This window comes from Fukomys damarensis, unplaced genomic scaffold, assembly GCF_012274545.1.
Source record: "Fukomys damarensis isolate Sample0158 unplaced genomic scaffold, DMR_v1.0_HiC HiC_scaffold_33, whole genome shotgun sequence".
Taxonomy (NCBI): domain Eukaryota; kingdom Metazoa; phylum Chordata; class Mammalia; order Rodentia; family Bathyergidae; genus Fukomys; species Fukomys damarensis.
This window is the reverse complement of record NW_022900945.1, coordinates 46,218,923-46,246,533: the sequence shown is the minus strand read 5'-3', so window position 1 is coordinate 46,246,533 and position 27,611 is coordinate 46,218,923. Positions and strand designations below refer to the sequence as shown.

The 27,611-nt window shown below is 42.8% G+C and overlaps 1 protein-coding gene across 1 annotated transcript in view; it reads left to right on the top strand.

Moving 5' to 3' along the window:
- The first annotated feature begins 334 nt into the window (after positions 1 to 334).
- Casq2 (calsequestrin 2) overlaps positions 335 to 27,611 on the top strand; it is a 62,585-nt gene continuing 35,308 nt past the window's right edge. Inside the window, exons 1-2 of the mRNA XM_010631207.3 lie at positions 335 to 755; positions 25,730 to 25,814. Coding sequence (XP_010629509.1) covers positions 522 to 755; positions 25,730 to 25,814 — 319 coding nt within the window. The 5' untranslated portion in view covers positions 335 to 521. The remainder of the gene's footprint in view (positions 756 to 25,729; positions 25,815 to 27,611) is intronic.

Genomic DNA, 27,611 nt, shown 5'->3' with positions numbered 1-27,611 from the left:
CCTCTCATTTTTAACCCTTCCCTTTTGAGTTTCTTTCTCTATTTTGACGTTTCAGCCCTCCTTAGTCCACACAACATACCATCCCTTCTTTCTCCTCCTGCCTGCCACCTCCCCACTGCCTGGACACACTGTGTCAGCGAATCCCTTACCAGTGTCATGTCTAACTTTTTTATTCATTGCATGATTTATTTTTAGCCTGAAACAACTGCATCCTAAAAATGGATCTCCTAATGAGCAACAGGCTGGGCAGAGAGCTATGTAAGGTATCCGGGGCTGGGCCTCCAGCCTCCCAGCCTGGCTCTTAACTCTATGTGCAGGTCTGCATAAATCTCCATCGTGTCCTGAGCCCAAGATCACACAGTTTGCAGGACCTGAGGTGGTGAGGTCAAATCAGCCTCTCTCTCCTTAGTTGGCTCAACAAACCACCTAAGAGCTTTCTATCCTCTCGCCTGCACATGCTATTTTAAGGAATAAGCAGAAAACAAACCAACAAAAACAAACACACCAAAAACTTTTCCCAAATGAAGAGAACTCATCTGTTTGTTTTGGGGATCTATTTGCTCTCCTCTTGCAGGGCAGAAGAGGGGCTGAATTTCCCTACATATGATGGGAAAGACCGAGTGGTGAGTCTTTCAGACAAGAATTTCAAGCAGATCTTGAAGAAATATGACTTACTGTGTCTCTACTACCATGAGCCGGTGTCTTCAGACAAGGCCGCCCAAAAGCAGTTCCAGCTGAAGGAGATCGTGCTGGAGGTGAGTGAGCACTGGCCTGACACAGCGTGGGCCTGGGTGCCTCTGGCCAGGGGTCAGCATGCAGAACAAGGGCATGGGATGCACTCTGAGGTCTGCAGCACTTCGGCCCCACATACACTGAAGCTACTCTTGTGAAGCCAGGAGGCCAAGGGCCACACTCCCAAGGCAGAGGGGACTGAATGTTGGGCCCAGTGGTGGGTCTGATATAAAGTCTTTCCCATCACCCTTGGTTCTTTGAGAGCTCTTGGCCTCCCTGGTGTTTTCCCAAGAGAATGTTCAAACTGGTGTTAAAACTACTGGCTGAACCACAACTCAGTTATTAGTGGGTTTTGTTCAGTGTGCCGGTTCCCAACTCTTTGCTCCCCCAGCTGGTCTCCCCTTGATCCTGGAGAAATTTGTCTTTTTACCTTGCCTATGTTTCTGGGTCAGAAGAAGAGCATCCCTAAATGTGTGTGTGTGTGTGTGTGTGTGTGTGTGTGTGTGTGTGTTTATCTCCCGTGATTTGGTTTCTTAGCAGTGTTCCAGTGGAGATGTTTGATCTTCTGAGCTGCATATTCATTAACAGGGATTTTTATTCCCTCAGAAAGTTCTTGGTGAGAGCTTAAGGCAGACGCTGAAGTCACTTCTTATTTTATCTGCATTGTGCTGCCTGTTGGTCAACTGGCACCAAGGCTGTGTCTAATCCTTGGTGAGTGCCGCAGAAATGATCCCAGCAGCTCCTCCTAGACAGCTGGCACCTCTTACACTTCAGGACCTCTGGGGCCGCCAAGTGTCCTAGATGGCACCAGGGTTCTGCTTCAGCCCTCAGGCCTGGCCTGGGGACAAACCTGTGGAAAGGGCTATTTGAGAATTGTATGCTTTATTGTCAGCACGGTCACAGAACTCAAGTTAACCAAATAACTTGGCCTGCAGAAATACTGTAAAAAGCTCACATGGATTTAGACTTGAAGCAAAAAAAAAAAAAAAAAAAAAAAAAAAAAAAAAAAAAAAAAAAAAAAAAAAAAAAAAAAAAAAAAAAAAAAAAAAAAAAAAAAAAAAAAGAACAAAAAAACAAAAACAAAAACAAAAGACTATAATAAAAATCTGGCAAATCCATTATGAATACATAAAAAAATAGCTTTGATAATTTATAAAGCACTTCCAGAAAGTACTTCCTGATCCTAGGAGAGCTCTGGTATTTTTAATTCTATCTTCTCTTAGGCTCCATCGACCCCAGGGGCTGAATGTAGAAGCTCAGTCCCCTCCTGGGGCTGCAAAGAAAAAGTAGGAATGCTTGTTAGGTCTTCATACTATAGAAATGGAAAACTTGCAGGGTGGAAAAGAACATGACGTACAGCAGAGCTGCTGCTGGGTCTGTGAAATCAGCATTTATATTATCATCTCCATCTGCTATCAATTACCAAGAGACTATGAAAAAATTAATTGAAGGCACAAGGATTCTGCTCATCACCGTCCAGTTAGGCGAGAACTCAAAAAGAATGCCTGTGTGTGGCTAGGACAAGCAATGACTGCCATTTATGACTCCCTGATACACTAAAGTAAGTGTGTGTGTGTGTGTGTGTGTGTGTGTGTGTGTGTTTGAGTATATACTACTTTGAGTTATACCTCCCCAGCAACTGAGTTCTGGATTCCCATGAAAAATCATGAGAAGGGATTCTGCCACAGTCTGTATTCTTCCAGATACGTTCTGTCCAAGAGTGTCCTTTCCTGCATGGGTGCAGGTCCAGCAGAAACTCCTGAAGCAAAGTTGGGCACAGCAGCTGTCCTGATGGATCTCAAGATCCCCAAGCAGGGTGGGCATGATTAAGGCAAAAGGAACATAGAACTTGCCAGAATTTCTGGATTTAAGTTTTGGCTTTGCCTCTACAAGACACATGATCCAGGACAGGTCACTTAATTTCTTGGAGTTCTATTTGCTTATATATAAGTACAGGAAAATGATAATTGTCATACAGGCTTGTGGGAGAGTTAGTAGCAACGTGGATGGAATGTTTGCTCTGTACAGGGCCGGTTCAGAGTGCTTTGTACGTGTTCATTCGTTTAATCCTTACAGTAAGTCTATAAAGTGAATAAAGTTACTGTTCCCATTTTTGTGGAGGCATAGAAGCAAAGTTCCCCCAAAATCAAAGAATTAGGGCAGGTGAAGGCAGTCTCAGCCACTACCTGACACTTCCTGGAGTCAGTGTGAGGATCTGTAGGTACCTTGTTGAGGATCCTTTTAATTACTTTCCTTAAACAGAGATTTTTAGCTCAGGTCTGATGCCAGCTGAGTCAGGATTACAGACCAGAAACACACAGCCTGGAGGTGGTGCTCATGAGGAAGTGCACAGCAGGGAGGGGCCCTGGGCACCCTCCTGAAGCAGAAGAGGGCACCATCTTTGTTGAGGTACCTGTTGGATGCAGGCTCTGCTCCTTGGAATCCAGGAGCAAACCAATTTAGTAATCCCATTGGAGAAAAGAGAGGGCTGAGGGGACCCTTTATGTGTTCTTCTTGGTCAAAACAATCATTTTTTCTTTAATTCCCTGGATCCCAAACTTGTACTAAGAAGGAAATGTTTCCAGGTCCAAGGCTGTGGCTTTCCAGTGGATGGAGAGAGAAAGGAACAGCTCTCAGTTGCCAAGTCAGTGTGGGCTCTGCCATTGCACATGGCTGCCCTGGGGGAGTCTGGGCACCTTGCCTCCTGGTGCTGTGGGATGGTAAACTCCCATGGTTTTTGCTGTAACTCAGTGTGACCTAATACACACAGGCACATATACACTCACACAAAACAAAACGACAGAAACATGAGTTTCTTTGGGATATTACTTAACACAACTTGAGGAATACTAAATTCTTTTCAATTTTTAGGCTATTTTGTTCCATTCTGTTTCACTTAAAAATAGTATCCCCACTTATTGCATTGGCTTTGTTCTGCTGTCCCCAGGTTGAAACACCTGTGGAACACTGGGTTTTAAAACATAGCGATTTGGGGTTCACGACTCACCACACAGAGGCCATCTCATTCTGATAAAATCCAGAGGCACCTTGGCTGGGCATGTATATTTTGTGTGCTCTTCTAAGAGATGTCAAGGAAAAGACTCAGAAACAATCCCACCCAGACAGTGGGGGTGTACTGCCTGATGAGGGGTCTTCCAAATGCTGCTCAGTTACCTGTATATCTGCTGCTTACTCTATGTTGGGGCCTGGGGTGGCAGCTGTGGATAGAGGGCAAGTGAGATAATCAGCGCGTGATCCCTAGTATGGAAGAGGCCACACCAACAAAGGCTGGCAGTCACTGTAACCACACAGCATCTGTGGTCATCTGCCCATATCAGTGAGAATATGGCCCACCACCCCCAGTAAATGCCCCAGATTACAGATAGTACCTAGCCCTGTATGGACTGTTTTGTCCATGGGCTTCTATATACTCATGATACAGTTAAATTGATATGCGAGGCATACTAAAACAGAGACAATAATAGCTAAAAATGAAATGAACAATTATAGTAATGCATATTAATGAAAATTATTGAAGGTGTTCTGTCTCTCAAATATTGTTCTGTACTGAACCTTTTCTCTTTTTTCCTTATTGAGTCAAGAACATTCATCTCCTCACTTAAGGAAATTCTTTTTAGCTTCACTTTGGCATATCTGAATTGGTGACTTCATTACTCTTGAACTTAGGGTTCATTATAAATAAATTAAGGGTCACTTGAGTGCAAGCACAGTGGTTCCAATACTACAACAGTGGGTCTTCTAACTGCGAAGGATACTAAGTAACTAATGGGCAGGTAATGTATACAGCATGGACACATTGAACAGAGGGATGATTCTTGCATCCTTAGCAGGACAGAACAGAATGGCACAAGATTTTACCATGCTACTCAGAATAGCACACAATTTAAAACATGAATTTTCTTATTTCTGGACTTTTTAATGTAATGATTTCGGATCTCAGTTGAGGTCCATGGGTAACTGAAGCCAGAGATACTTGGAACTCTGGAATGAGAAAATGTGGTTAAGAGAAAACTACCATATATGGTTTCCTGAGAGTGCAGAGGAAAGAAAGGGAGATGTGAAGAGGATGACAGAGAACAAGAAATGGTTCATGAAATGAGTAGGAATTTACTGGGAAAAATAGTAAGGAGAGGGGAGGGAATAGAAACTGAAGATTCTGATAGCTCTAAAGTATCTTTCCATCTGCTATCTTTTTCCTAAAATTTGTGCACAAGGACCTTGCTTGCTCAGGATAAGATTTTTAGGGTCAGCTTGTTTAGGATAAGCCTCACTTAAGCTCCTCTGGGAGAGGCAGCACTCAAGCATGTTCCCAATCATACACCTCCCATGACTGAGTCTGAATCTTGTTTTTGAGGATAAAGCTTGGCAGGAGGAGAAGCAGAGAGTGAATATAACATCATTGAAAGCTTAACAGGAAAAGAGCATATACAATGTCACCAGAAAGCACCAAACTCAAATTCTGCTTTCTAATCTGATGAGGGTCTAGTCTCTGAGGGCCCCAGTGCATGGTGTATTGTTCTGTATAGATGTTCTGTGCATGCTTGTTGAATGAATAAATGAAGGGTTAGAGTTCAAAAGAACCTTGGGAATCATCTACATTGTTCTAAACAACTCATTTCATAGATGTGACCTTCATTTAAATAGCTGATAGGCCTAATTCTTGGTTGAGCCCTGTTCATCAACAGAATGACATATACTCTTTGAAATTTCTGACTGTGTTGAGAAGAATAAAGAATGCTATAAGGATAACCACCCAGAAATAAACATGTTAATGTTCTAATAGCTTTCTTCCCTGTTTTTTCTATTCATAAGCACATTTTTCATCTAGGATTGTATCATTTTCATCTAGGATTGTACATGTAGGATATATATATTCTACATGTATATCATACATATATATATATATATCCTACCTTTCATATTTCTGTATATTATGAAAATTCCTGTCATTAAGTAGTTTTATATTCTTTGTAAACATAACATTAATGCTAGCATAGTATTCAATTATGTCACTGTTCCACTATGTCAATATTTTAAATACTATTTTTTAATACTAACCTGATTATCACAGTGGCAGAAATTTTGCCTGGGCTCATTATGATAGTAGGTGGATCACAGGCTTCTGTCAGGAAATAAGTTCGCTTCCCAAGATGTAGCCTCTGCATTCAGATACTTACCTGTGAAATGAACATAACTGTGCTGTGATGAATGAATGAATGAAGAGCATAGTTTTTGCTACACAGAAAATACTCAATGTAGAAAATGCTTTCTCCTTTCAGTCAGGATGAAACCCAGCCCAGCCTGACTCTGTCAGTGGGAATGTGGCGCCATCTTGCTTAATCTCAGTCAGCTAAGCCCCAGGGAGGAGGAATGGCTTGGCCCTGCTCACAGAGCCTTGATGTTCCCCAAGGCCAGTGTTCCCACTGCTCTCTCGGGATCCTGCTGAGCCCATGCTGGACGCCTTCAACAACCTTGTCAACGCCTTTTGTGAAATTAGGCCCATTCCATGTTCTCAGTCACAGTTCTGTCTGCTTTCCTTTGAGAGGCACTTTCAGTTGTCCTGTCACTTCCCTTCCAGCTCCTACTAACTTACTATTTCTACCCATGGAGCCATGAGTACAATTTCTCCCTTCTGATTTGTCAGACTCTGAGAGCAGCCTGAATCCAAAGCAAGCTTGATAACAGGGGCGCGATATAACAAAAGTCTCAAAATTGGAATGAAGTTCACAGTAAGCAAGAATGACCAAGAAACTTCTTGTGAAACACAAGTACCATGGAGCGAATGCACTGGCCATGAGAAAATGTCAGTGGAACGCCAGCCGGTCGTACATCAGCAATATGGCAACCACAGGACGAATTCCCAAGCAGTACAGAAATGGCATCGCCATCTGCCAAACCTAAACCCGGATGGAGACTTATTTACCTGTCTCCTTCCTCCTCTACCTTCACACAGATCTTATCCTTCACCCCAAAGCCCATATCCTTTCTCTGTACCTAGGGAAGGAGTGAAAGAAAAGGACAGATGCTTTTTCCTCTTGAGTTTCCCACTTAGAGACAAATTTATGACCACTTACAGCTTCTCCAGAAGAAAAGGAGAGAAAAGACATGTGTGGATCTGAGAGCTCAGTTTTAGGGTCTCTAAGTACTTTCCATTTCCTATTCACACATTTCACATTTGAAGCTGATGCTACTAATGGGCTGTGTGTGTTTAGGGTTAGAGTAGAAGATAGGGAGCCATGAAATAGACCAACATTTATTGACTGAAGGAAGTTATGGAGATTGTCTCAGGCAAGTTAATGTTTTAGAACATGAAAATACGTATTGTGAATTCCTGAATGGATTCATCAAATATTCAGATACACAGCAATCTTAGCATGATTAGATGAGTGAATGAGCAAATGTGTGGGTGGTGAATGAACAATGCTTTGCACATTGCGAACAGTCAAAACTGGTTCATTTGTTTAAAGTGAACTAGGATCTGGAGACTGGCAGGCAACCTGAGTCTTGGCACAGATATAGCCATGAACTTGGTAGTTGAACACCAGGTTGACCAGCTGCTCCAGCAGCTTCTTATCTGGCCGCAGCTAGAGTTCAACGTCTAAACCCTCCATGGGAATACCTGATTTTTCTGCTTCAGAAGGTCTCATTTTAGCTCACACTGAGAAGCTGTGGGGATATTCTGCTGCTGTCAATGCAGCACCTGCCTAGAGTCTCATGCCCAGCTTTCTTGGGTAGTAAATGGCAGGGCCACTAACTTACAAATTGTTGGAAACATTTTATTCATAGCAAGAAGAATCACTGCTGTGACTAGTGCTGGGACACAGGTTACTTTCCAATATTTTACATAGTGATTCTAGAAATCAGAGATCATCCATTAGGTCCTGTGGAGTAGGGGAGGGTGGCTCCATCATCCATGGCAGAATCCAGAGTGAGAATACAGTGCAATGCAGGCCTCTGGCTTCTGGAGCTGTTAGGTTGGTCTCTTCATGACACTGCTCTCAGTCTGCCAGGCCCAGCAGCTAACCTTCCATCTTCATGGTGCTTTCAGCCCCTAATTCATGTGTCTATCAGTGAAAAGCCACTGTTAACCTGGAGTGACTGCAGCTTCTTTAGACTTTGCAATGGACCGGACCCAGCATCATTAATAGGACTCTTATGCGAACTTTAAGAACATGGTCTTCCTTGCATGTCCAGTCTCAAGAGAAGTAGCCATGCTCAGGCAAAGCAGACAACTGGAGATCTGAGTGCCTGAGTTCTTTTCAATTCACTCACTGTTGGATCCAGGGAAAGCCACAGAGATTCATTTCCTTTTACCTTCGTCTATAAAATCAATGCTCTAGTTTCCGTGTTAATGAATAAAGAAAATTCAATGAAAGCAAGTAAGAATTTTATATAAAGTTATAAGAATTATACAAAAATCAAACGTTACTATTTTTATATATCACTTGCTGTTAACTGAGTGCTTGAAGTATATCTGGTGCTTATCAAATGTAAACTCCTTTTACTCGAATTCAAATGTGTTCTTAGCCAATTGTACCAGTTCTTGACTTCGGCTGTATACTGCAATAACCTGTCGATGCATAGGTCTTATCCCCTTAAATACTGCTTTAGCTAGTCATTGGGTAAGGTGTGACGTTCAGATACTATAGTTTTTGAAAGCTTACTGGATGATTCCAATGTGCAACCAAGTTTGAGGACAGCTTGAACTGTCAATATGCTCCATATGTACACCACAGGCCAATGGCAACGGCATTGCCTAAGAGTGTGGTGCAAATGAAGACTCTCAGACACAATCCCAGAATCATATTTTACAGTGGGAGTTATGCATAGACACGTTAAAGTTTGCAAAGCCTGTGTAGGTCTATTGGGTGGGAAAATGTGCCAGATGACCAAACCATGTTACATCACGTTGACCTTTTGCTTCTCCTGAACAACACTGGGTCTATCAGCGTGCCTCTGATTTGGAAAAAATCCTAAATTGTTAAGTTGAATCTGAGGGTGCAGAGATCCCAGTATCTTCTGAGTCTTAGTCAGGCCTCTGAAGGTTCTTCCAGTGAACCTTCACTCACACAGCCCTCATTCATACTTTGGGCCTCTTTGGAAGGGTGTGACCTGGCCACATGAAAAGTCTTGCCCTCCCTGAGTGCTTTCTTATTGAGTTTCCTGTGTTTCTAAGAACAAATCAGAAGCTTCTAAGTTTCCTTAGTCCAGGATTTACCTGGGGAAAGGGATGATGCATATCTGTTTGGTTACTGGGTCACACCTCCACTTCTCCAAAAGAGATGGTCAATCCAAGAACATTGACTTAAGTTGTTGTGGTGTTTAAGGGGATATTACCGGAAAAGCTTCTCAGAGAGAATGGGAAAGTGTCCTATAATGTAAAGCTAAGGGTTGTGGATGGCAAGACAGGTATATTCATCCTTTCACTTATTCATCAAATATTCATCCTATTTACAAAGATGCAGATGACAAAGCCCTTGATATCCAAGATGTTTCTTGGTTGATGATAACCTGTTGCTTTCTTTAGGTCTATACTTAAAAGTTGTCTTATCGGGCCAGGGATTTAGCTCAGTGGTTCCGCCGCTTGCCTTGCAAGCATAAGGGCCTGAGTTCAATACCTGGTACAAAAAAAAGGTCATCTTATCAAAGAAGCTTTCTCCCTGACCACCAATATAAGTCATTCTCCCTAAGACTCCTTTTCCTCCTCTGTTTTTTTCAGTAGTACTTGGGTGACATATTGTATATTTTCTGACATTCCCTCAAAATGTAAAATCTGCAAAGGCAGGGACTGTGTTCTATTTAGTGCTGTACCCCAGCTCCTGGAGCAAGGTCTGACTAGTGGGTATTCAACAGTATTTGTTGAACGAATGTTGAATGAGTAGAGGGGAAGGAGAAGAAATAGCACTTATCATGAACTTATCATACACTAAGCTCAGTACAGCTGCTTTACACATGCTATTTTATTAATTCTTACAACATACTCTCATGTTGCAGGGAAATTAACCAGAGAGTTAAGTAAAACCAATGGCCTTAATTCACAAAACTATAAAAATAGCAGAGCATGAAGCAGTATTTGAACCCATAACTCTTGTTGCAAATGGCATGTTCTTTCTACTACACCAAGGAACAGTGGAAAGAGAGAACATAGTGCTTGTGAGAAGTACCAACTTGTAAAAGAACAATTGTCATTATTTTTACCCACACTTAGCAATCCTATGTTGCACAACTGAACCAACTAAGTGTGGAGCCAATATGACTAGTATGATTAAATAGATTATTGCTTAGCCTTTATTTGGAATTTAATAAATGATGGATGGACAGACAGACAGACAGACAGATGGATAGAGAGTGAGAGAAGGCAAAAGCAAGAAATTATAAAAAACACTGCCCGTAATGGAAACATTTTTCCTTGACTTTTTTTTTTTTTTTTTTTTTTTTTTTTTAGGATTAAATTCAGGACCTTGTATTTGTGAAGCAGGTGGTGGAACCACTGAGCTAAATCCATGGCCCTTCCTTAACCATTTTCAAAATTAAGTTAAATTTTTAAAAATCTTAATATTGAGTAGAATAGTAAATAGGTTTAATTTCCCAGATGCAGAGAACTGTGTGTCACCCTCACTTAATCCCACTGAAATATGGATGTGTTAGTCAAGCTTTTTGTTGCTGGGACAAAATAGCTGAGAAAATATCATGTAAAGGTAAAAATTCTCAATGATGAATGTCATGATATTGTATACCTATAATGTACCAATAAACTTAGTGAATCAAAAAAAAAAAAAGAAGAAGAAGAAGGACAGACTTTATTTAGCTCACAGCTTCTGTGAGTTCAGTTCCTGGTCCCTTGGTCCAGTCACCTTAGGCATGTGGTGAGGCAGAACATCATGGCCAGGAATGTGTTGTAGCACAAACCTTCCCACGTCATGGCAGCCTAGAAGTGAAGGGAGGGAGAGGCTGGGGGCCCTGCATTTCCTTCAAGAGCTTGCCTCCAGTGACCTCACTTTCTTCCACAAAGCCTCACCTCCCAATGCTTCCGCCACTTCTCAATAGTGGTCTAGGCTGGTGACCAAGGCTTTGGGCTACACTTCAAATCCAAACAGTAGCGGTGACTGTAACAATGGGTAAAACTGATTTTTTGAAATGACGAAACTCAGCCTATCCCCATTTCTTTCTTTCTTTCTTTCTTTCTTTCTTTCTTTCTTTCTTTCTTTCTTTCTTTCTTTCTCTTTCTTTCTTTCTATCTATCTATCTATCTATCTATCTATCTATCTATCTATCTATCTCCAGGCTCTGTAAAGTTCTAAACCTACTTAGCACTGGCAAACATCCCAATAATTGCTTTTCCAAACCCCAAGGCAAAATGAAATGTCTGGAGTCAAGTGACTCCACAGATGGAGGGATGTGGGAATACTGGACAGAGAAGAGTAGTGCACACAGGATTTGAGGTTTTATTTTCCAGCAATTCACTGCCCAAAGATGGCTCTCTCCAAACTCACACCTGCTCCACTCTGAAAAATCAGATGAGGTCAGGCTTATTTTGATTTGGCTTTGAGAATGAATCATCATATGGAGCCCAAGCTGTCCCAGGAGATGTCCACTCATAAACTGCAGTGCTGGTGACACTCCAGTGCCCTGGGACTATTGGACAAGCATTTGCTGGGTGCTTCTCAGTAATGCTTGGAGTAAGGTGGTAAAAGAACAAAGAATGCTAGGAGTGTGGATTGAGTTGATTGCAGTTGAATTCTTCTTTCCATTTATAGAATTAACAATGAAATAGATTTGTATCAAATGGAAAATACACCGTTGATTCAAATTTTTAGACTGGAGGTTTTTTTCGCTACTCTCATCCCTAAAAGCTCTCAATAATACTCAAGCTCAAAAAGGATACCTAGTGGTGTTCCTGGGGCAGACCTCCTCCCAAGGTTATAAATTTCAAGATACCATGGAAGCCACCATTATGAAAATATGTCAAGGAATATTATAAAATAAAAGAGGCAGGTTACACACCAATAATCCCAGCACTCTGGGAGGTTGAGACAGAAAGCTCACAAGTTCAAACCCAGCTTGGGTAACCTGGTGATTTAGAGAGACACTGTCTCAAAAAAAAAAAAAAAAAAAAAAAAAAAAAAAAAACAGGCTGGAGCTGGAGTTCAGTGAGAAAGCCCCGTAGTTCAATTCCCAGTAGTATGTGAAAAAAGGAAGAAATAAAATTTGTTTCAGAATCACAAGATCACTCTTTAAAAACTGTAGCCCTGCTCTCACAGTTTACACTTTACTGGTTGGCGTGGAATAGCTTTGTGTAGCTGTCAGCTTAGATTGAGGGCACATCAAAGATTGCTCCATCTAGAAAGCCTGTGCCCTGAAGAACTGAGCATGCTTAAAGAAGTCTCTAAGGCTTCCCTAGTTGATATGCTGGATTCAGTGAAGCAGAGTGATCTGCATCAGCTGCTTCTGTTTGGACAGCCATGCAGGAAGGTGGCCAGTGTGCCATCTTGCCATGTGGTGGTTTGGGCAGGCCAGAGCTGCTTTGGAGTGCCCACAGTGCCGGGTTCCAAGAGTTCCCTCCTGCTGCCGGGTGCCGCAGGCCAAGCAGGCCTCTTCTCCCCATCTGCTGTGGGCCTGGCCGGCCGAGTGAGCCAACAGGTCCTCCTTTACCCACTCACCTGCCCTGCCTCGTACCATTGCCCATTTGTTAGCCTGCGCACAAGTCCGTAGTTTGTCTATGAAGGAAACCAGAGCATCCCCTGGACTCAGGAAAAATGACAACCAGAAGCACACTGTCCTTCAGTGTAAGGAGCCCAGCTTCAGAGTTAGACCCTGCTAGGTTTGAGTCCCTGTGCAAGCTCTGAGCATAGGCAGGTCATTTAACTTCCTGAGACTCAGTGCTTCTTTGTAAAATGGGAACCACAATGAGCCTTCCTGTTGGGGCATCTTATAAAGATAAAGGGACATGTGACATGGGTAAAGTGACCTGGACATTTCTGGCTCCTGAGAAAGGTTGCACTTGAGCTTGTTATGCTGTAAAAGCATCGAGACCTCCTACTTTCCATGCAAGTTAGTTATCCAGGGCATCTGTTATCATTAGCTGGTAGTACGGAGATAAATACCGGTAGACATTTCATAAAGTTCAGCAAAGTGGTAATGGGCCCTCACCTGCTTCTTGGCATGTACTACAGAGGCAGGAAGTCAGAGATCTCCTCATGCAGCCGTTGCTTTACATTTAAGGGGCCTCTCCGTGGGCTGAAGCAGTCTCTCTGCCACCCTTTTAATAAATGCAGAGCCACCCTGTGATTATTATTTTAAAAAGCAATAACGTCTCCGGCCCCAGAAAGGCCTTGGATGCTATGGGACTTGTCTCCCGGGAGCTCTGTTGAGGGGCGTGCTGGGCTCTGGTTGTCACGAGCGCTGAGGCCCAGAACTCCCCTGAGGAAAATTAGAAAAGGGCATGGTTTAGCCCCATGTCAGTCGATTCTGTTTTTCATCTTTATTTACTTAGTTTAATTGTTTGCCCAGCTGGGACGAGAACTCAGGGCCCTGCCCATACGTATCAAGTACTCTATCACTAAACTACACTCCCTGACCAAAATTTGATCTTGTTTTGTTTGTTTGTTTGTTTTTTACTTTTTGTTTCCTGTGTGCTACAGATCAATTCCAGTTTTTAAAAAACATTCCCTCCACTAAGCTTAAGTATAAAACGAAAAAACAAAAACACTGGCCACCAGGGACAGCCTCCCTCCATCAGCTTGAACATCACAACATGCTACACAATAAAATATTGTGGTTGCATCTCAGTGTCTATATAGGTTCTCAATTTAAAGGCCTGGGGCCAGCTGGATCATGTCACCTAGGCCAGGTCAGAAATGTAAATTCTTTCATCCCCTCCCAGACCCTCTGAGTCAGAAATTCTGAGGTAGACCCTGTGGTCACCATCCTCGCCCCCAGAAAATGCTGAGACACAGTCCTGTTTGAGACCTGCAAACTTAGCATAGTTGGGCTTTCCTTGCAGTGAACTTAAAGGAAACACACGTTCACCGAGCACTTCCAGGCATGTGACTCCCATAAGAATTTACTCTCTGTCTCTCTCTCATTAGAAAACTGAAGATCAGTGAGCTGAGACCTGATCAGCCTCACAGCTGATGAGTAGCAGAGCCAGGATTTGGGCCCATGGGACCCCTGAGACCCTTGGGCAAAAGGAGAATGTAATGCAGGAGAGCTTGAGGGTCTGGGCTGGAATCTCAGCAAAGTGGCTTCAGTGATGTGTAGCTTTGGACAACTTGGTTAACCTTTACGTGCCTCCTCCATTCCTCATCTGCAAACATTCACTTCAGGAGAACGTTGTGAAAATTCAATAGTTCCTATAGAGTAGTTAGAGCAGTACTTAACATAGCAGTGCTAACACCCAATAAATGTTATTTTATGGGTGGGGGTGCAGAGTACAGCATCAGCCCTTGGGTCTCTTGCTTGGCATGGACCAGAGCAGTAGACTCAAAAATGCCAACAAAATCAACCAGTGGTCTCAAGGGCTATTCATTCCAGCCCCAAGAAGTGCCTATATTTATTTGATTCTCATAGAATACCTCTTCTCCTCCTGCACCCAGCCTCCTCCATGGGCACATCACGTGCCACTGGCCAGCTATACATAGCTCAGGCCCAATTTGAGGGCAGCCAAAAGTGACAGGAGATTACCGGAGATAAACGTCAGCTCTCCAGTTTCAGGCGCGGACTTGCAGTTGTTGAATAGTTTGACATGTTGCCAGATGGTATCAGGGACAGTGTGTAAAAACAGCCATTTGGCTCTTGGCTTACATGGAGAGGGCAGGATTATAGCCAGGGTATTTTTAATGACTGGCTGAGGGACATTCGCTTTGGGCAGAGATATGTGACATTTCTTCCCAGGGTCCTCAGTTCTTGATCTCCCCCCGCAGATTCTTGCTGAAATTAATCCCCACTATCTCTGTTTAAGAAGTGACCCCTTTCTTTTTCTTTACTCCTCCACTCATGTACCACTTTCCCTCTAAGCAGGAAGAAAATTCATTCATATTTCTCCTCCAAAAGTGGTTCTTGGAAGTGCTAAAAATGCAGCTTTCTTTCTTTCTTCCTTTTTCCCTGGATCAGAGTGGATAAATCCCTGGACGGGAGTAGACTTGAAATACATCCACAAGCATACTGAACGTGCTGCTCTGAAGCCCAGAGTCACTCCACCCAGGAATGCCTCTCTCCCTCTCTCTCTCTCTCTCTCTCTCTCTCTCCTCTGCATGAGGTTTCTGCTCCTTTCACAGGCAAACTTCTTGGATGGTGATCCACACCTGCTCAGCTCATCCTTGCCACCCACTGAACTGTTGAACTTGCACAGCTGTGGCTTCTGTGCCAGCTTTTCTCTATGAGGTCAACTGTGACTTACAAGTCCTAAAAGGAGAGATCTTGGGGTCCCACCCAACCTTGACTTCCTGCAGCATTTGTTCTGCCCACCCATTCCTTCGTGACTTTGCAGTCCCGGCTCAGTGATTCTTTCCCCCTCCTGCACCCCCAACAGCTCCTCTCTGCCTCTGAAAAGGTTCATCTTTAGCATTTGCCTCTGAGACAGCCAGCCCCTGACACCGTGGCTTTGTCACACATTCCCCTCCCGAAGACGTCACTCACTCATGTGCCACCACAGCTCCGTTTGGGACCTCTACCCCGAGCCTGAGCTGCTACTGCACCTCTAGGCTGGACTTCGGGGACCGTGAACTCTGCATCTGACTCTGCTGAGAAGCTGCCCTCCAATTCTGCCAGGCTGTCTAGATGTCACCGTCCTGAATTCCATTAGGTGCTAGAAAGCCAGGGCTTGCCTTGCTATCACCTTTCCTCCTCACTCCAGAGCCAAAAGAGAGCTACAAGTTCGGACTGGTTCCCAATCAGACCTCAAGTGCCTTCTCCTCACTGTGCTGCCTTCATCTGAGACCAGAGTCATCTCCCGTTCAGACCATGGTGTTGGCCTCCCCTCTGGCTTTCCTTCCCTCCCACTCTCCTCTCTCTCTCTCTGGTCTGTGCCTTCAAATCTACCCTCCCTGGACACTAGTCTGTGTTCATGTTTTTCTTCTACTCAGACAACTCCCCAATCAGAACTTCCAGTCCTTGTATTCATTTCTCGCTCTAATCTTGCATAAACACAGGACTCCTTTCTGTCCCCCCAGAGAGACTCCCTTCGAGTCGAGTTACTCAGATTAGTCAGCCAGCCTGTTCTCCTAAACCCCACACACTTCCACCTCCAAACCTTTGTCTTGTTCCTACTTCCGGGGATGCTCTCACCACTCCTCTCTACCCATCCACCCGCTTCTCTTTCTAGATCTTGCCGGCCCTGGCCTCCTCTCTTCTAAGCAGCTTCCTCATTCATGCATTCACTCACTCATTCAAGACATTAATTCTTTTGAGATCGATTCGCTCAGGCTCTGCACTGGATGCTAGAGTGAGCCGGAGGGGAAAGGTGGACGCGGAGGTGGAGCTTCCAGTCTGTCACGTATTTGGCTAACAGACACTGTTGTGGAAGTTAGTGAGGACTTGCCAACTGAGAAAGGGCTGCGGAGGAAAAGCACAGAGCGCCACGGTGGAGAGTAGAAAGAGCACCCAACTGAGAATAGGAGCCTGGGAGCGCCTTTGCGGGAGTTGATGCCCCAGTGTGAATGGCAAGGATGGCAGGAACTGGGGATGAACGCGGAGAAGTCCTCTAGGCAGATCCGAGGAGTATGTGGGAGCAGAGCGTGGTATTGTGCCTTTGTGTGAATTTAGAACAAGATGCCCCCTGTGGGCAGGTGAGCCTGCGCGCAGCTGAGTGGGGTGATCCTGTGTAACGACCCGAGGCAGGAAAGAGCCAGATGTTTCTGGGCTAGGGATTTAGCTCAGCTGTTCAGTGGCCTGCCTTGCAAGTGCAAGGACCCGAGTTCAATCCCTGGTACCAGAAAAAAAAAAAAAAATAGAGCCAGATGTTTCTGGGCTAGGGATTTAGCTCAGCTGTTCAGTGGCCTGCCTTGCAAGTGCAAGGACCCGAGTTCAATCCCTGGTACCAGAAAAAAAAAAAAAAAATAGAGCCAGATGTTTCAAGGAGCTGAAGAAGAATACACAGAGTAGGATGCACCAGGCCCTGAATAAGGTTGGAGAATCCAGCTGGCCAAACCTTGCACAGCTTTGTCAGCCAGGCCAGGGAATTCAGATTCATTCTGAGTGCACAGAAATTAAATCTGCGGTGTTCATCACAGCCCACTCGGCCCTTTGATTTGAGCTCCCTGCCTGTGAGCTCTCTCACTCTATGGCCCTTGTTTTCATTCCAGGTGTTTCAAATTCCTCTTGCAATAAATCAGAATGTCCTTAATGCTGACATGTGTCTTACATATTTTTGTTTTGCTTGTTTCCTTGAACATAGTAGGTGATAAGGCAATGGTTGTCATTCTCTCCCCTTTGCAATACTTTAGGCTTTGGTATTTTTGAACTGGCACGAGATCCAGAACCCTCACCAGCTGCCTTAATATCAAGAAGGAAATATAACATGTATTAAGCCCTTCTGCATGTCTGGAACCACACCAAGTGCATCTCATCATTATCTCAGTTAACCTTTAAAACAGCCCCAAGAAATAGATATGACTACTGCCCACGTTGTTACAGTAAGGTCACAGAGCAGGCTTGTGACCAAGTCAGGAACCCAGGTCTCTGATACCGAGCTCCGTGCTCTTAACCACTGGGGTCTACTACCGACAAGTTATTTAGAGATGACGTCTACTTGGACCTATCATTATAAAGGTAGAAGTGGAGAGAAAAATGCACACAATATACAATATTAAGAATAGAAAGACTATACTATAAACATTCATTTCTTTATTATTGAATTATGCATATTATTTAGATAGAACTTTTTTTGTTTTGTTTTGTTTTGCTTTCTGAGACAGGGTCTTACTATGTAGTCCAGGCTGGCCTTCAGCTCATGGCAATCCTCTTGCCTCAGCCTCCTGAGTGCTGGCATTATAGGCATGCGCCACCACTTTGGACTCTTATCTAGAATTTTTTTTAAGTTCTTTTTGTACTCCAAAGAATCAGCACCAGTCAAAGCAAACTCTACGTTTCTGGGAGGAGTGAGCACAGCACCAGTACCCAGGCACTGCTTACAATCAATCAATAGATACCACCGTTCTCTAGAAGGGACTGAGAGCAGGCAAGACTGAGAAGAAACCAAACGAACAAAACCAGCAGACAAGTGGTTGCAAATTACAGGACAGAACAGTAATCCCCTCTGAAGAGTATTACAGGTTTCTGGATAGTTAGGAAACACTGATTATACCTTGACTTTTCCTCATATACAAGGAGTGAGCCTAAGCCACTGTATTTGATGACAGTTTCCTCTTGCTCTTGTTCTTCTTGTCCCTTGAACTTGTGAAACACTTGGGCCAGTGGATGCATTCACCCCCAAGTATCCCAAGTGTCTTCAAAGAATGGTGCAAAATACAAAAGAAGCACGGGCTTTCTTTGTAGAGAGAGAAGAATCACAGCATAGAAGAGACTTGTACCAACTCTAACGATTATAAAATATTGGCCTGTGTGTTGTCTCCGTGTTGGACTACTGGAATCCAGAAAGGAGATTGGGGTGAAAGATGCTTTGTAGGTGTGGGTGGCCAGGGATGCTGATAGGGACCTGAGGGAGCACATGTGCCTGGGCTGAGGCAGAGAAGAGAACAGGTGAGCTAGAGATTTAGGGCTGAAGGGACAGGGGATAGGAGGGGCCAAGGCTGAACGAGAGCATGAGGTAGACAGAGTCCTGCCTGCCCTGCCAGCCCAGCAGGGCCTCCTGGCCGGCAGGATGCCTGATCTCATCAGGAGTTCCTATAGAAGGTCCCAGGCTCTCACCCAGCCATTCTTCCCACTGAGTCTCAAAGTGATCTTGGGTTGCTGCCAGCCTTGGCCACCCACGAGCACCCACGAAGGTGCTTTCTAGGGCTGAATGCTCAGATGGGCAGACATTGGGCCTAATCAGGATGGTAAGGGAGAGTGGTGATGGGCAGGGAGCTGCAAGGGTTGCATCAGGGTGCTGAGGAGAAGGCGTGCAAGGCCCATCCATGATTGCCTGCTCAGTCCATTTAACCATGCAGGGCAGTAAATGGCCATGATTAGTTAACCCTGAAATCAGAAAAACAGAGCTGACTTTATCTGAGGTAGCACCTCCCACTCATACTTCTTCAAAGTCACGTAAAGTTTGGAATGGTAACTAGGCAGCCATACACTGTACACCTAGGAGAGTCACATAACCTGCATTTACCTAAAAACAAACAAAACATCGTGGTGTATGTCTAGGAGAGGTCAGAGTTAAATTCTCTCTTTAACTCTCACATTAGTTTCTTTTCTTTCTTGTCGGTTAGTCTCACTATTATTAACACTTCTACACCAAAGGTAGAGAGGCCAAAAGAGCCAACATGGACCCACAGTTAGAACACCATGCCACATCACTTTTGGATGAATGAACAGCTATTTATATTTGTGTTTTCTACAGTATGGTTTGGGATCTGATGCCTCAGTAATGTGGCTATTACAGTGTGGATTCCTCAACCCCAGCCCAGCTCTGTTCTCAACTCTCTGGGGCTGAGTCTCACAAAACCCATGTTAACCAGAGCCCCAGGGATTTTTATGTACCCTGAAGTTTAAAGACCATAATCAGAGGCCCATGCTCTAGGAGGAGGAAAACTTAATGTATCACAAAGCCTTGGGCTGGGGATTTAGCTCAGTGGTGCTGCTGCCTGCCTTGCAAGCAAGGCCCAGAGTTTGATCCTCAGTACCAAAAAAACAAAGCCTTTAGATCTCATCACTGTTGACTTTGAATGTTACAAACAAGGGAACACCTAGGTTAAGATTTTGACAGCACTAAATAGGGTCAACTGGCTTAGAATTAACACCAGAAAAATTGTTCAAAAATGTCCTAGTCTGCTAAGATGGAATAAAATAGACTAAAACTAAGTGGCTTTGCAAAAGACTGGCCTGTTTAGAAGTTGCAGGGAAGCTCCTGTTGAGTTGGAGTATAAATACCAGTGATGTCACCTTTCATCCTAAGCCTTTCCTAATCCCAGTCAAAATCCAGGACAGAAGAAAAAACTGCATGAGGGAAAGGAGTGTGATATGTCACCTCTCCCTCCACACCTCTCTTCACCCTCGTCCCAAGGACATTTCCCCAGACAAGTCTCTATGCTCTGCCTAGTATTATTGACCTCAGAAGAAAGAGAATGGGGAGGAGCCAGAAAGAAAAAAAATAATGAAAAAAGGCAGCAGGACTTTCTTGAACAGAGGCAAGGAAAGATCTCAGGAGGTGATAACAAAAGAGGAAATCCAAAGAAGATTCTGGGTGAAATGAAATAAGACAAAGAAATGAAGAGGGAAATTAAGGAAGCAGCCATAAAACACAAAGTAGAGAGATCTATGGTGTGACTCACAGAATCAAAGACGCCTGGTTAATCCGCCTATCTGGAAAAAACAACAGAACTGCAAAAAATATGTACTAGAAATAAAAAAGGAAAATAGATAAATCCTTCAAATTAAGAGGTAAAGAAAAAAAAACAAGGTAAGTGAATAAGGCATTCTTATTCAAAATAGTTCTGGAAGTTCTTGTCAGTATAATAAGGAAACATAAGAAAATAAAAAGTCTCACAAATCAAAAAGGAAGAAATTATTCACAGATATCATGATTGTCTACATAGAAAACACCAAAGAAGGGCTGGGGATTTAGCTCAGTGGTTCTGCTGCCTGCCTCTCAAGTGCAAGGTCCTGAGTTTGATCCCCGGTACCAAAAAGAAAAAGAAAACACTGAGGAACCTACAAACAACAAAACAAGCAACCCCTAAAACTTTTTAGAGCTCATAAGTTCACAAGGTTGCAAGACACAAGATAAATATAAAAAATACAATTGTATATTTATATGTTATCAATAAACATATGGACACTAACATTTTAAATATAATACCATTTAAGATTGCCAAAATAGTATTTTGATGTGAGTCTAGTAAAGCCCATTTTTTTATACTGAAAACTTGGCAATGCTGGTAAAAGAAATCCAGAAAGATCAAATAGGGATATATATCATTTTCATGACTAGAAGAGTCAGCTTAGTAAATATGCCATTCTCCCCAGGTTGATATATAGCTTTAATTCAATTTCTACCAAATGGTAGTCAGAATTTTTGTAGGTATAAACATGAACTAGTATAGTTAAAGCAATGTGGAAAAAGAAAAATAAGGTAGGAAGAGATAGTCTATCTTCTTTCAAGGTTTATTGTGTAGCTATTGGAATTCAAACTATGTGATACTGACAGAGAGACACACAAATCAGTGGAGCAGAATAGAGAGACCAAAAGCAGAGAACTTACAAATGATCCCACTGATTTTTAAAAAAATAAAAGTGCAATCACAGTTTAATGGATGAAAGACAACCTTCAACAAAAGGTGTTGGAGCAGTTGGACATCTATTGCAAAAAAACAAGAGCCTCAACCTGGCCCATATTTAACACAAAATTTAATCAAAATAAATAGGTCATAGACTTACATGTAAAATATAAAACTTGTAGAAAAAAATCAGGGTGTAGGGTTAGGTCAAGAATAGATTTAACGTCAAAAACCCAATCTATAATTGAAGAATTGTTAAATGAGGCTTCATAAATATTTTTAAACTTTGTTCTGTGAAAGGCTGGTTAAAAAGATGAAAACACAAGTTACACTGTTGGAGAAAATATTTATAAAGTACATATTTTTAAAAAAGCTAACACTGAAGACCTCTAAAATCTTCACAATGAAAAAATAACCCAATTAGAAAATAGCTCAGTAATAGAAGAGAGCATATGTGGCAAAATTAGCACGTGGAAAAGAATGCTCAAAATCACAAGCCATTGGGAGCATGCAAATTATAACCACAATGAGATATCATTACATACCTATCAGAATGACTAAAATTAAAGAAGAATAGTGATGCTGCCAAATGTTTCCATGGATGTGGAGAAGCTGGATCACTTAGACATTGCTCATGAGAATATAAAATAGTGCGACCTCTCTGGAGAAGAGTTGGCAGTTTCAGGAAATATTAAACACGAAAACACCATACAACATGGCGATTATGCTAAGACTAATATTAAGACTAATATTTAACTCAAAAACCCAGACAGGTATCTTTCCACAGCTCTCTTACCAAAAGTCAGTAATTGGAAACAACCTAGATGCCCTTCAAGGGGCCAACGTTATATACACTGTGGTCCATACACAAAATGGAAGTGTACTCAGCAAGGCGTAGTAGTCTATTTACATGCCCAGCAACTTGAATGAATCTCTGGATAATTACGATGGATGAAAAGAATCCATCTCTACAGGGTACATACTACACAATTCTACTTATATGACATTCTTGGAATGACAAAATTACACAAATGCAGAGCAGGTTAATTTGTGGTTTCCTAGGATGAAGGAGTGGGATGGGACCAGAAGCAGTGGTGACAATAGAGAGACCCTAGAGGTGATGGAGACATTCTAAGGCTTAATTAACTGTATCAGTGTGAAAGCACTTTGTGATGCTGTATCTCAGTTTTCAAGATCTTTTTATTTTTCTCATTGAGTTTATTGGTACTTTTTCGGTATACAGTACAGTTACATTCATCATTTGGATCTTGTACCTTTACATGACAGGTCATGATTCTCATTTTTCCTCCTTCCCCCTGCCCTCCCTTCACCCCTTCATCCCTTCCCTATTTACAAATACTTTATTTCCATTTTTTTCATTTTCTGATTTTTTTCTTTTTCCTTATTTCCTTTCCCCTACCCTTCCCACTTCCCCTACACCTTTAGCCCTTTTCTTCCTATTTCACATTGTCAATTATAGCATTAGGATCTTATGTACCATTATAGTTTTTCACACCAGAGAAACTGTTCAGTATTTACACATGTGTGATTTATTTATTTCACTTAGGATTATATCCTCAGTATGTATCCATTTTCCTATGAATGACTAATTTCTCATTCTTTATGGCTGAGTAGTATTCCATTTTATAGAAAAACCACATCTTCTTTATCCACTCTCCAACTGACGGACAAATGGTCTCTTTCCAAGTTTTAGCTATTACAAACTGTGCCACTATATACATGGGTGCATATGCATTACTGTGATATGATTCTTTTAATTCTTTTGGAATTAAAAGCAGCAGGATGGCTGGGTCAAATGGAACCTCTAATCCCAGCTCTTTGAGGTATCTCCATATTGATCTTATTAGTGGGGGAAACCTAACTAGATAAGCGTAGAAAAGATTACTCTGTGTAATTTCTTCAAAGTGTGTTTTTTTTTTTCTTTCCAGAAAACAGCAAAGTTCTGTTGTTGTTGTGGTACCTGGCACCATTTTTTTTATTAGTATCTTAATCATCATCTGGAAAGAGAACATTCTAGAGTAATATCATTAAATGTAGCTCTGATAAAGCACAGTCCCTACTATGTATCATAAAGCAGGTACAAGATATTTTACATTCATAGAGGTATGATACAGTACCGTCCTACATCAATAATACTAGAATCAGTTTTGGTTTGAAATTTACTTTGTCTGCAAATAAGATTGTTACCTCTGTTTTTTTCGGGGCTTCTGTCACATGGAGAATTGTTTTCTATCTTTTCACTTTCAGTCTATGGGCTTCTTTTTGCACTAGGTGTGTTTCTTGTATACAACATATTGTTGGATGTTGCTTCTTATTCCATCGTGCCAGTCTATTTCTCTTGATTGGTGAGTTGAGGCCATTGACATTGCTGGCTATAACTGGTATGTACTGACTTATTATGTTATTGGCCTTTTGTTGACTCTTTTTACTTTTTCACCTTACTGTTTTTAAGAGATCTCTCTTTTCATGGTCACTGACTGCAATCTTATCTTCTATACCTGAGAGTCTATCTTTGCATTCTCTTATTCTGTTGCGTACACTTTCTATGGAGTGTTTAATCTCCTGGATGTCTGAATCTGTTTTATGGATTCCATTTCTTTCCTATGTTGGGCGTTTATTTTTTCCATTTCTTTCTTATGTTGGGCCTTCATAGCTTCTATCATGGTCCTGAGCTCATCTATTTTTTTCATCAGTTTCTGCTCTAGAGTCTCGAATCACGACTTTCATTTTTCTTACTATGTCTATGGTTATCTGGGAAATTATTTCTGTTTTGAATTTTTCTAGAGCCTGATTGATCTGTTTTGTTAATTCCTGTGCTTTGAGTTCAGGGTGTCCTGGTGGTTCACTATCGGCCTTTTCATCCTCATTTGCCCTACTGTTTGCCATTGGTGAACTGGAGGTCTGTCCTTGTGTCTTGCTTAAGTGTTTTCTCATTTTTATTTTTGTTGTTGGACTGTCCTTGGTTTAATCTCTGGGTTATCACCCAAATCTTCCTGATATAGTTGTGCCCTAGCTTCTGGGTCTCTAACGACCCACAGACATTCTCATCTTCATAACATCAGAGAAAACAGCTCATCAAATCAACTGCAATGCTTTATCCCAACTGATACAATGGGCAACACATTAAGATCAAGCACAACTTGGACACTGACCACCTGTGGTAGTCACTAGTCTATCACCCTTAAATCATTTGAATTAAATTGAAATCAAGAAGCAGTCCAGAACATAACTGCAGTGAACAAACTTTTCAATATAGTATATTAACCATTTAATGGCTCAGAAAGAGCAAGGATGGAAGACCCCTGATCTCAGTTAGCTGATTGTTGAACCCCATGATGCTGACTGACCTTGGGCTGCAAGGCCCAGAATGAGTTCCCCATCCTTCTGAATGGTTGAACTCCACAACATTCTATTATAGGTTTCCCATGCCTTTTCTTTAAAGATGTTCAAAGTTGGGAACTCAGAAAAATACCCTTGATGACCACCTCTTCCTCTGCAGAGTGGGTCCAAAGACTGGCACAGTCAGGAGGTCTGAGAATGCGTGGGCGTGGGGGGGCAGCTTATGGGGGTTCAGGGGCACCCGCGCGGCTACCTCCCGGCACTTGAGTGATGGCGGCTGGGTCAGGAGAAGCCAAAGTGTGTTTTAATTAATGCTGTTGTATAAAGTTTTATTTTTTACAAAAGTGGCATTTGAGCAGGTTTTAGCTCAAAGGTAAAGCACTTGCTTAGCAAGTATGAGGTCCTAGATTTGATACTCAGCACTGTAAAAAAAAAGTAGTATTAGTATTTCATGATCCCTGTGGTAAACTCAGCCTGTTCCTCCTTCAAGCCTACTCTCATCCAGGTGGCAGGAATTAGATCTCAGTCAATGGCAGGTCTCCCTACGGGCTCATGCCTAAGTTTCAGGAGTTTTACACGATGTCAGTTTTGCACTTAATGTCATCTTCTATACTGCTGCCTGCCCAGAGTAGATTTTGGCCATCTGTCCAGCTAGGACCCTGCAGCATCTTCCTCACCTTTGGGTCTGATGATCCTCTGCCCCCCACTCACTACTCTCTAGTTCTTCCTCTCAGTGGGCTGCAGGAAACATCCGGAGGCCATCAGACTCAATCACCACAAAGGCCTCCTGGGTATTCCTACTCCTCCAGCCCAGGGAGAAGGGGGCTGTGCATGGAATGGGGCATGGGCCTCCTTTCTCCTTGCGTCCCCACCCCAGGTTTAATTGGCAGCCAGAGAGGGCTCAGGGTGACAAGGGTGTCCAGTATCCACGGATGTCAGAGAACTCTGCTTTCTTTCCCATTGTCCTCTCTCCCACCCTTAAGGCAGCAAAAGCATGTGACAGTGTTCTAGTCTTCCAAATCTCCCTTCTTCATTCTGTCCTTCAGATGTTTTATCATGGAACTTTGCTGACTTATCCTTCTCCTGAGGGACAAGTATAGGATCCCTCTGCTGGCTTGAATTGGTCACAGAGTAGCAGGAAGTTTGGAGGAAAACTCTCCTGTTAGTACAAGTACATATTGTCCTGTGGTTTCTCTATTCTGCCACTAGTCCACTTATCCTATTTATCCCTACAGCTCGTGGCCCAGGTCCTGGAACATAAAGATATAGGCTTTGTGACAGTGGATGCCAAGAAAGAAGCCAAGCTTGCCAAGAAACTGGGTAAGTGTGATGCTTGAGATCTCTCAGAAACAATTGTGTCTTGCAAAACAACGACAACAACAAAAATAGCACAGTTGCCTTTACTCTTGCATGATAACGGGTTTGTAATGTTAATATGGATAAAATAATCTCACCTACCTTGGGTTGAGAGTTTCAAAGAAGTAAATCTAGGCCTGAATTGAGTGGTTTCACACCAATCATTTAATATGTCTTTGTGTCAGGGTCATGAAGAAGGTCTCCCTGAAAAGCTGATGCTAAAGGCCCAAGCCTTCATTTCTAGTTCCTGAAGTACTGAAATGCCTTCTCCTCTGTCACAACACACAGAGATCTCCCTAGGAGAGTTACACTCTCTTCTTCCATCACCTGTGATTTCCTTGTCTCTGGGCAGAAGCGGCCAATAAAAATAACCCTAGAGATAGCAACCCCAGGGTCTCAGGGCTTCCTCAGTGAAGCATAAACCCCAGCTGGACTTTATCACCAAAGATGAGAGGGAGGCTTTCGGTAAATATGGTTAAGTGATGCACAATGGAAGTTGTAATCTCTTGTGCCAATACAACATGCTTAAATGCAAATACTCTTTAAGACTCTTACCCTGTAATCCCCAGGAGGGAGGATAGAGATAACTCCCGCTTTCTGAACACCCTCACTTGGGTGTTGCCTCTGGCCTTTTTTTTTGGTACCAGGGATTGAACTAGGGTCCTTGCACTTGCAAGGCAGGCCACCGAACTGCTGAGCTAAATCCCCAACCCTTGTTTGGCTTTTTCTGCATGACTGGTGGAGGGTGGCTATTAAAAAAATAGCAGGAGGTTATAAGTCAGGACCTTTGAAGAGAGGTTAACTGGATTTGCAATGCTAAGCACAGAGAGATAAGTTCATCAGTGCTTCAATAAATACCTCAAGTATATGAAAATTTATTATCCTAGAAACTCACAGACAACTATTTTTTATTTGATTTTTTAGAAGACTGGCCTCTGAACAGATATTTAAGTTATAGGAGACAAATTAGACAAAGGACGAACTGTGGCTGTAAAACGATACTGACATATTAAGAATGCCGGGGATGTCACTGTGCCTGAAGACACGTCAAGGAATACTGTTTTTCTCCTTGAACCAGGAAACAAAATACATTAAATGCTTTTCCTCGAGTCGAAAACAATTTAATGAATTCCTCCTCTCCAACAGCCAAGTGATACCTAGTCACCTCCCTTTCCATTGTTCTACTGCGTATGTTGCATTCTGGAGACTTTTCAGTAAATTGAGGGAAAAAATTGCTAGTGTTCTGGCAATATATAAATCCAGGGAGGACAAACTGCATGAACAGATAAAAATGAACTAGCAGAAGACAGGATGGGGCTTAATATGTATAAATAAATTCTCTCCAAGATCAGGTTAGAAGGGAAGGTTCCAAGTTCACTGGCAGAGCACTGCCTAGCATTATAAAGCCCTGGGCTCCATCCCCAGTACATAAACAAGCGACCTGAGCTTGGTGGGACTGAGGCAGGCTCCTCAGGCTGCTGGAGCCCTGGGGTTCACAGGACATAGTCTTATTTCTGAATCTGGCCCTCATCTTTATCCCCTCTTCCATTTGCCTCAACCACCTGGCTTCCAGTGGGCTATGCCTGAACTACTTGAAAAACCTCCTAACTGGTTGAGCTCAGTGCAAAATCTAGCAGAAGGACACTGGCGGATGTCCCTTCCCCCTGGGACCTTTAGAGATCAGCCATTACCAGCTTCAAGAATACCTCATTTGCTCCTTTCAGTTTACAGTGTGCCAAGGGCTCCTCAGAGGAGCATGGA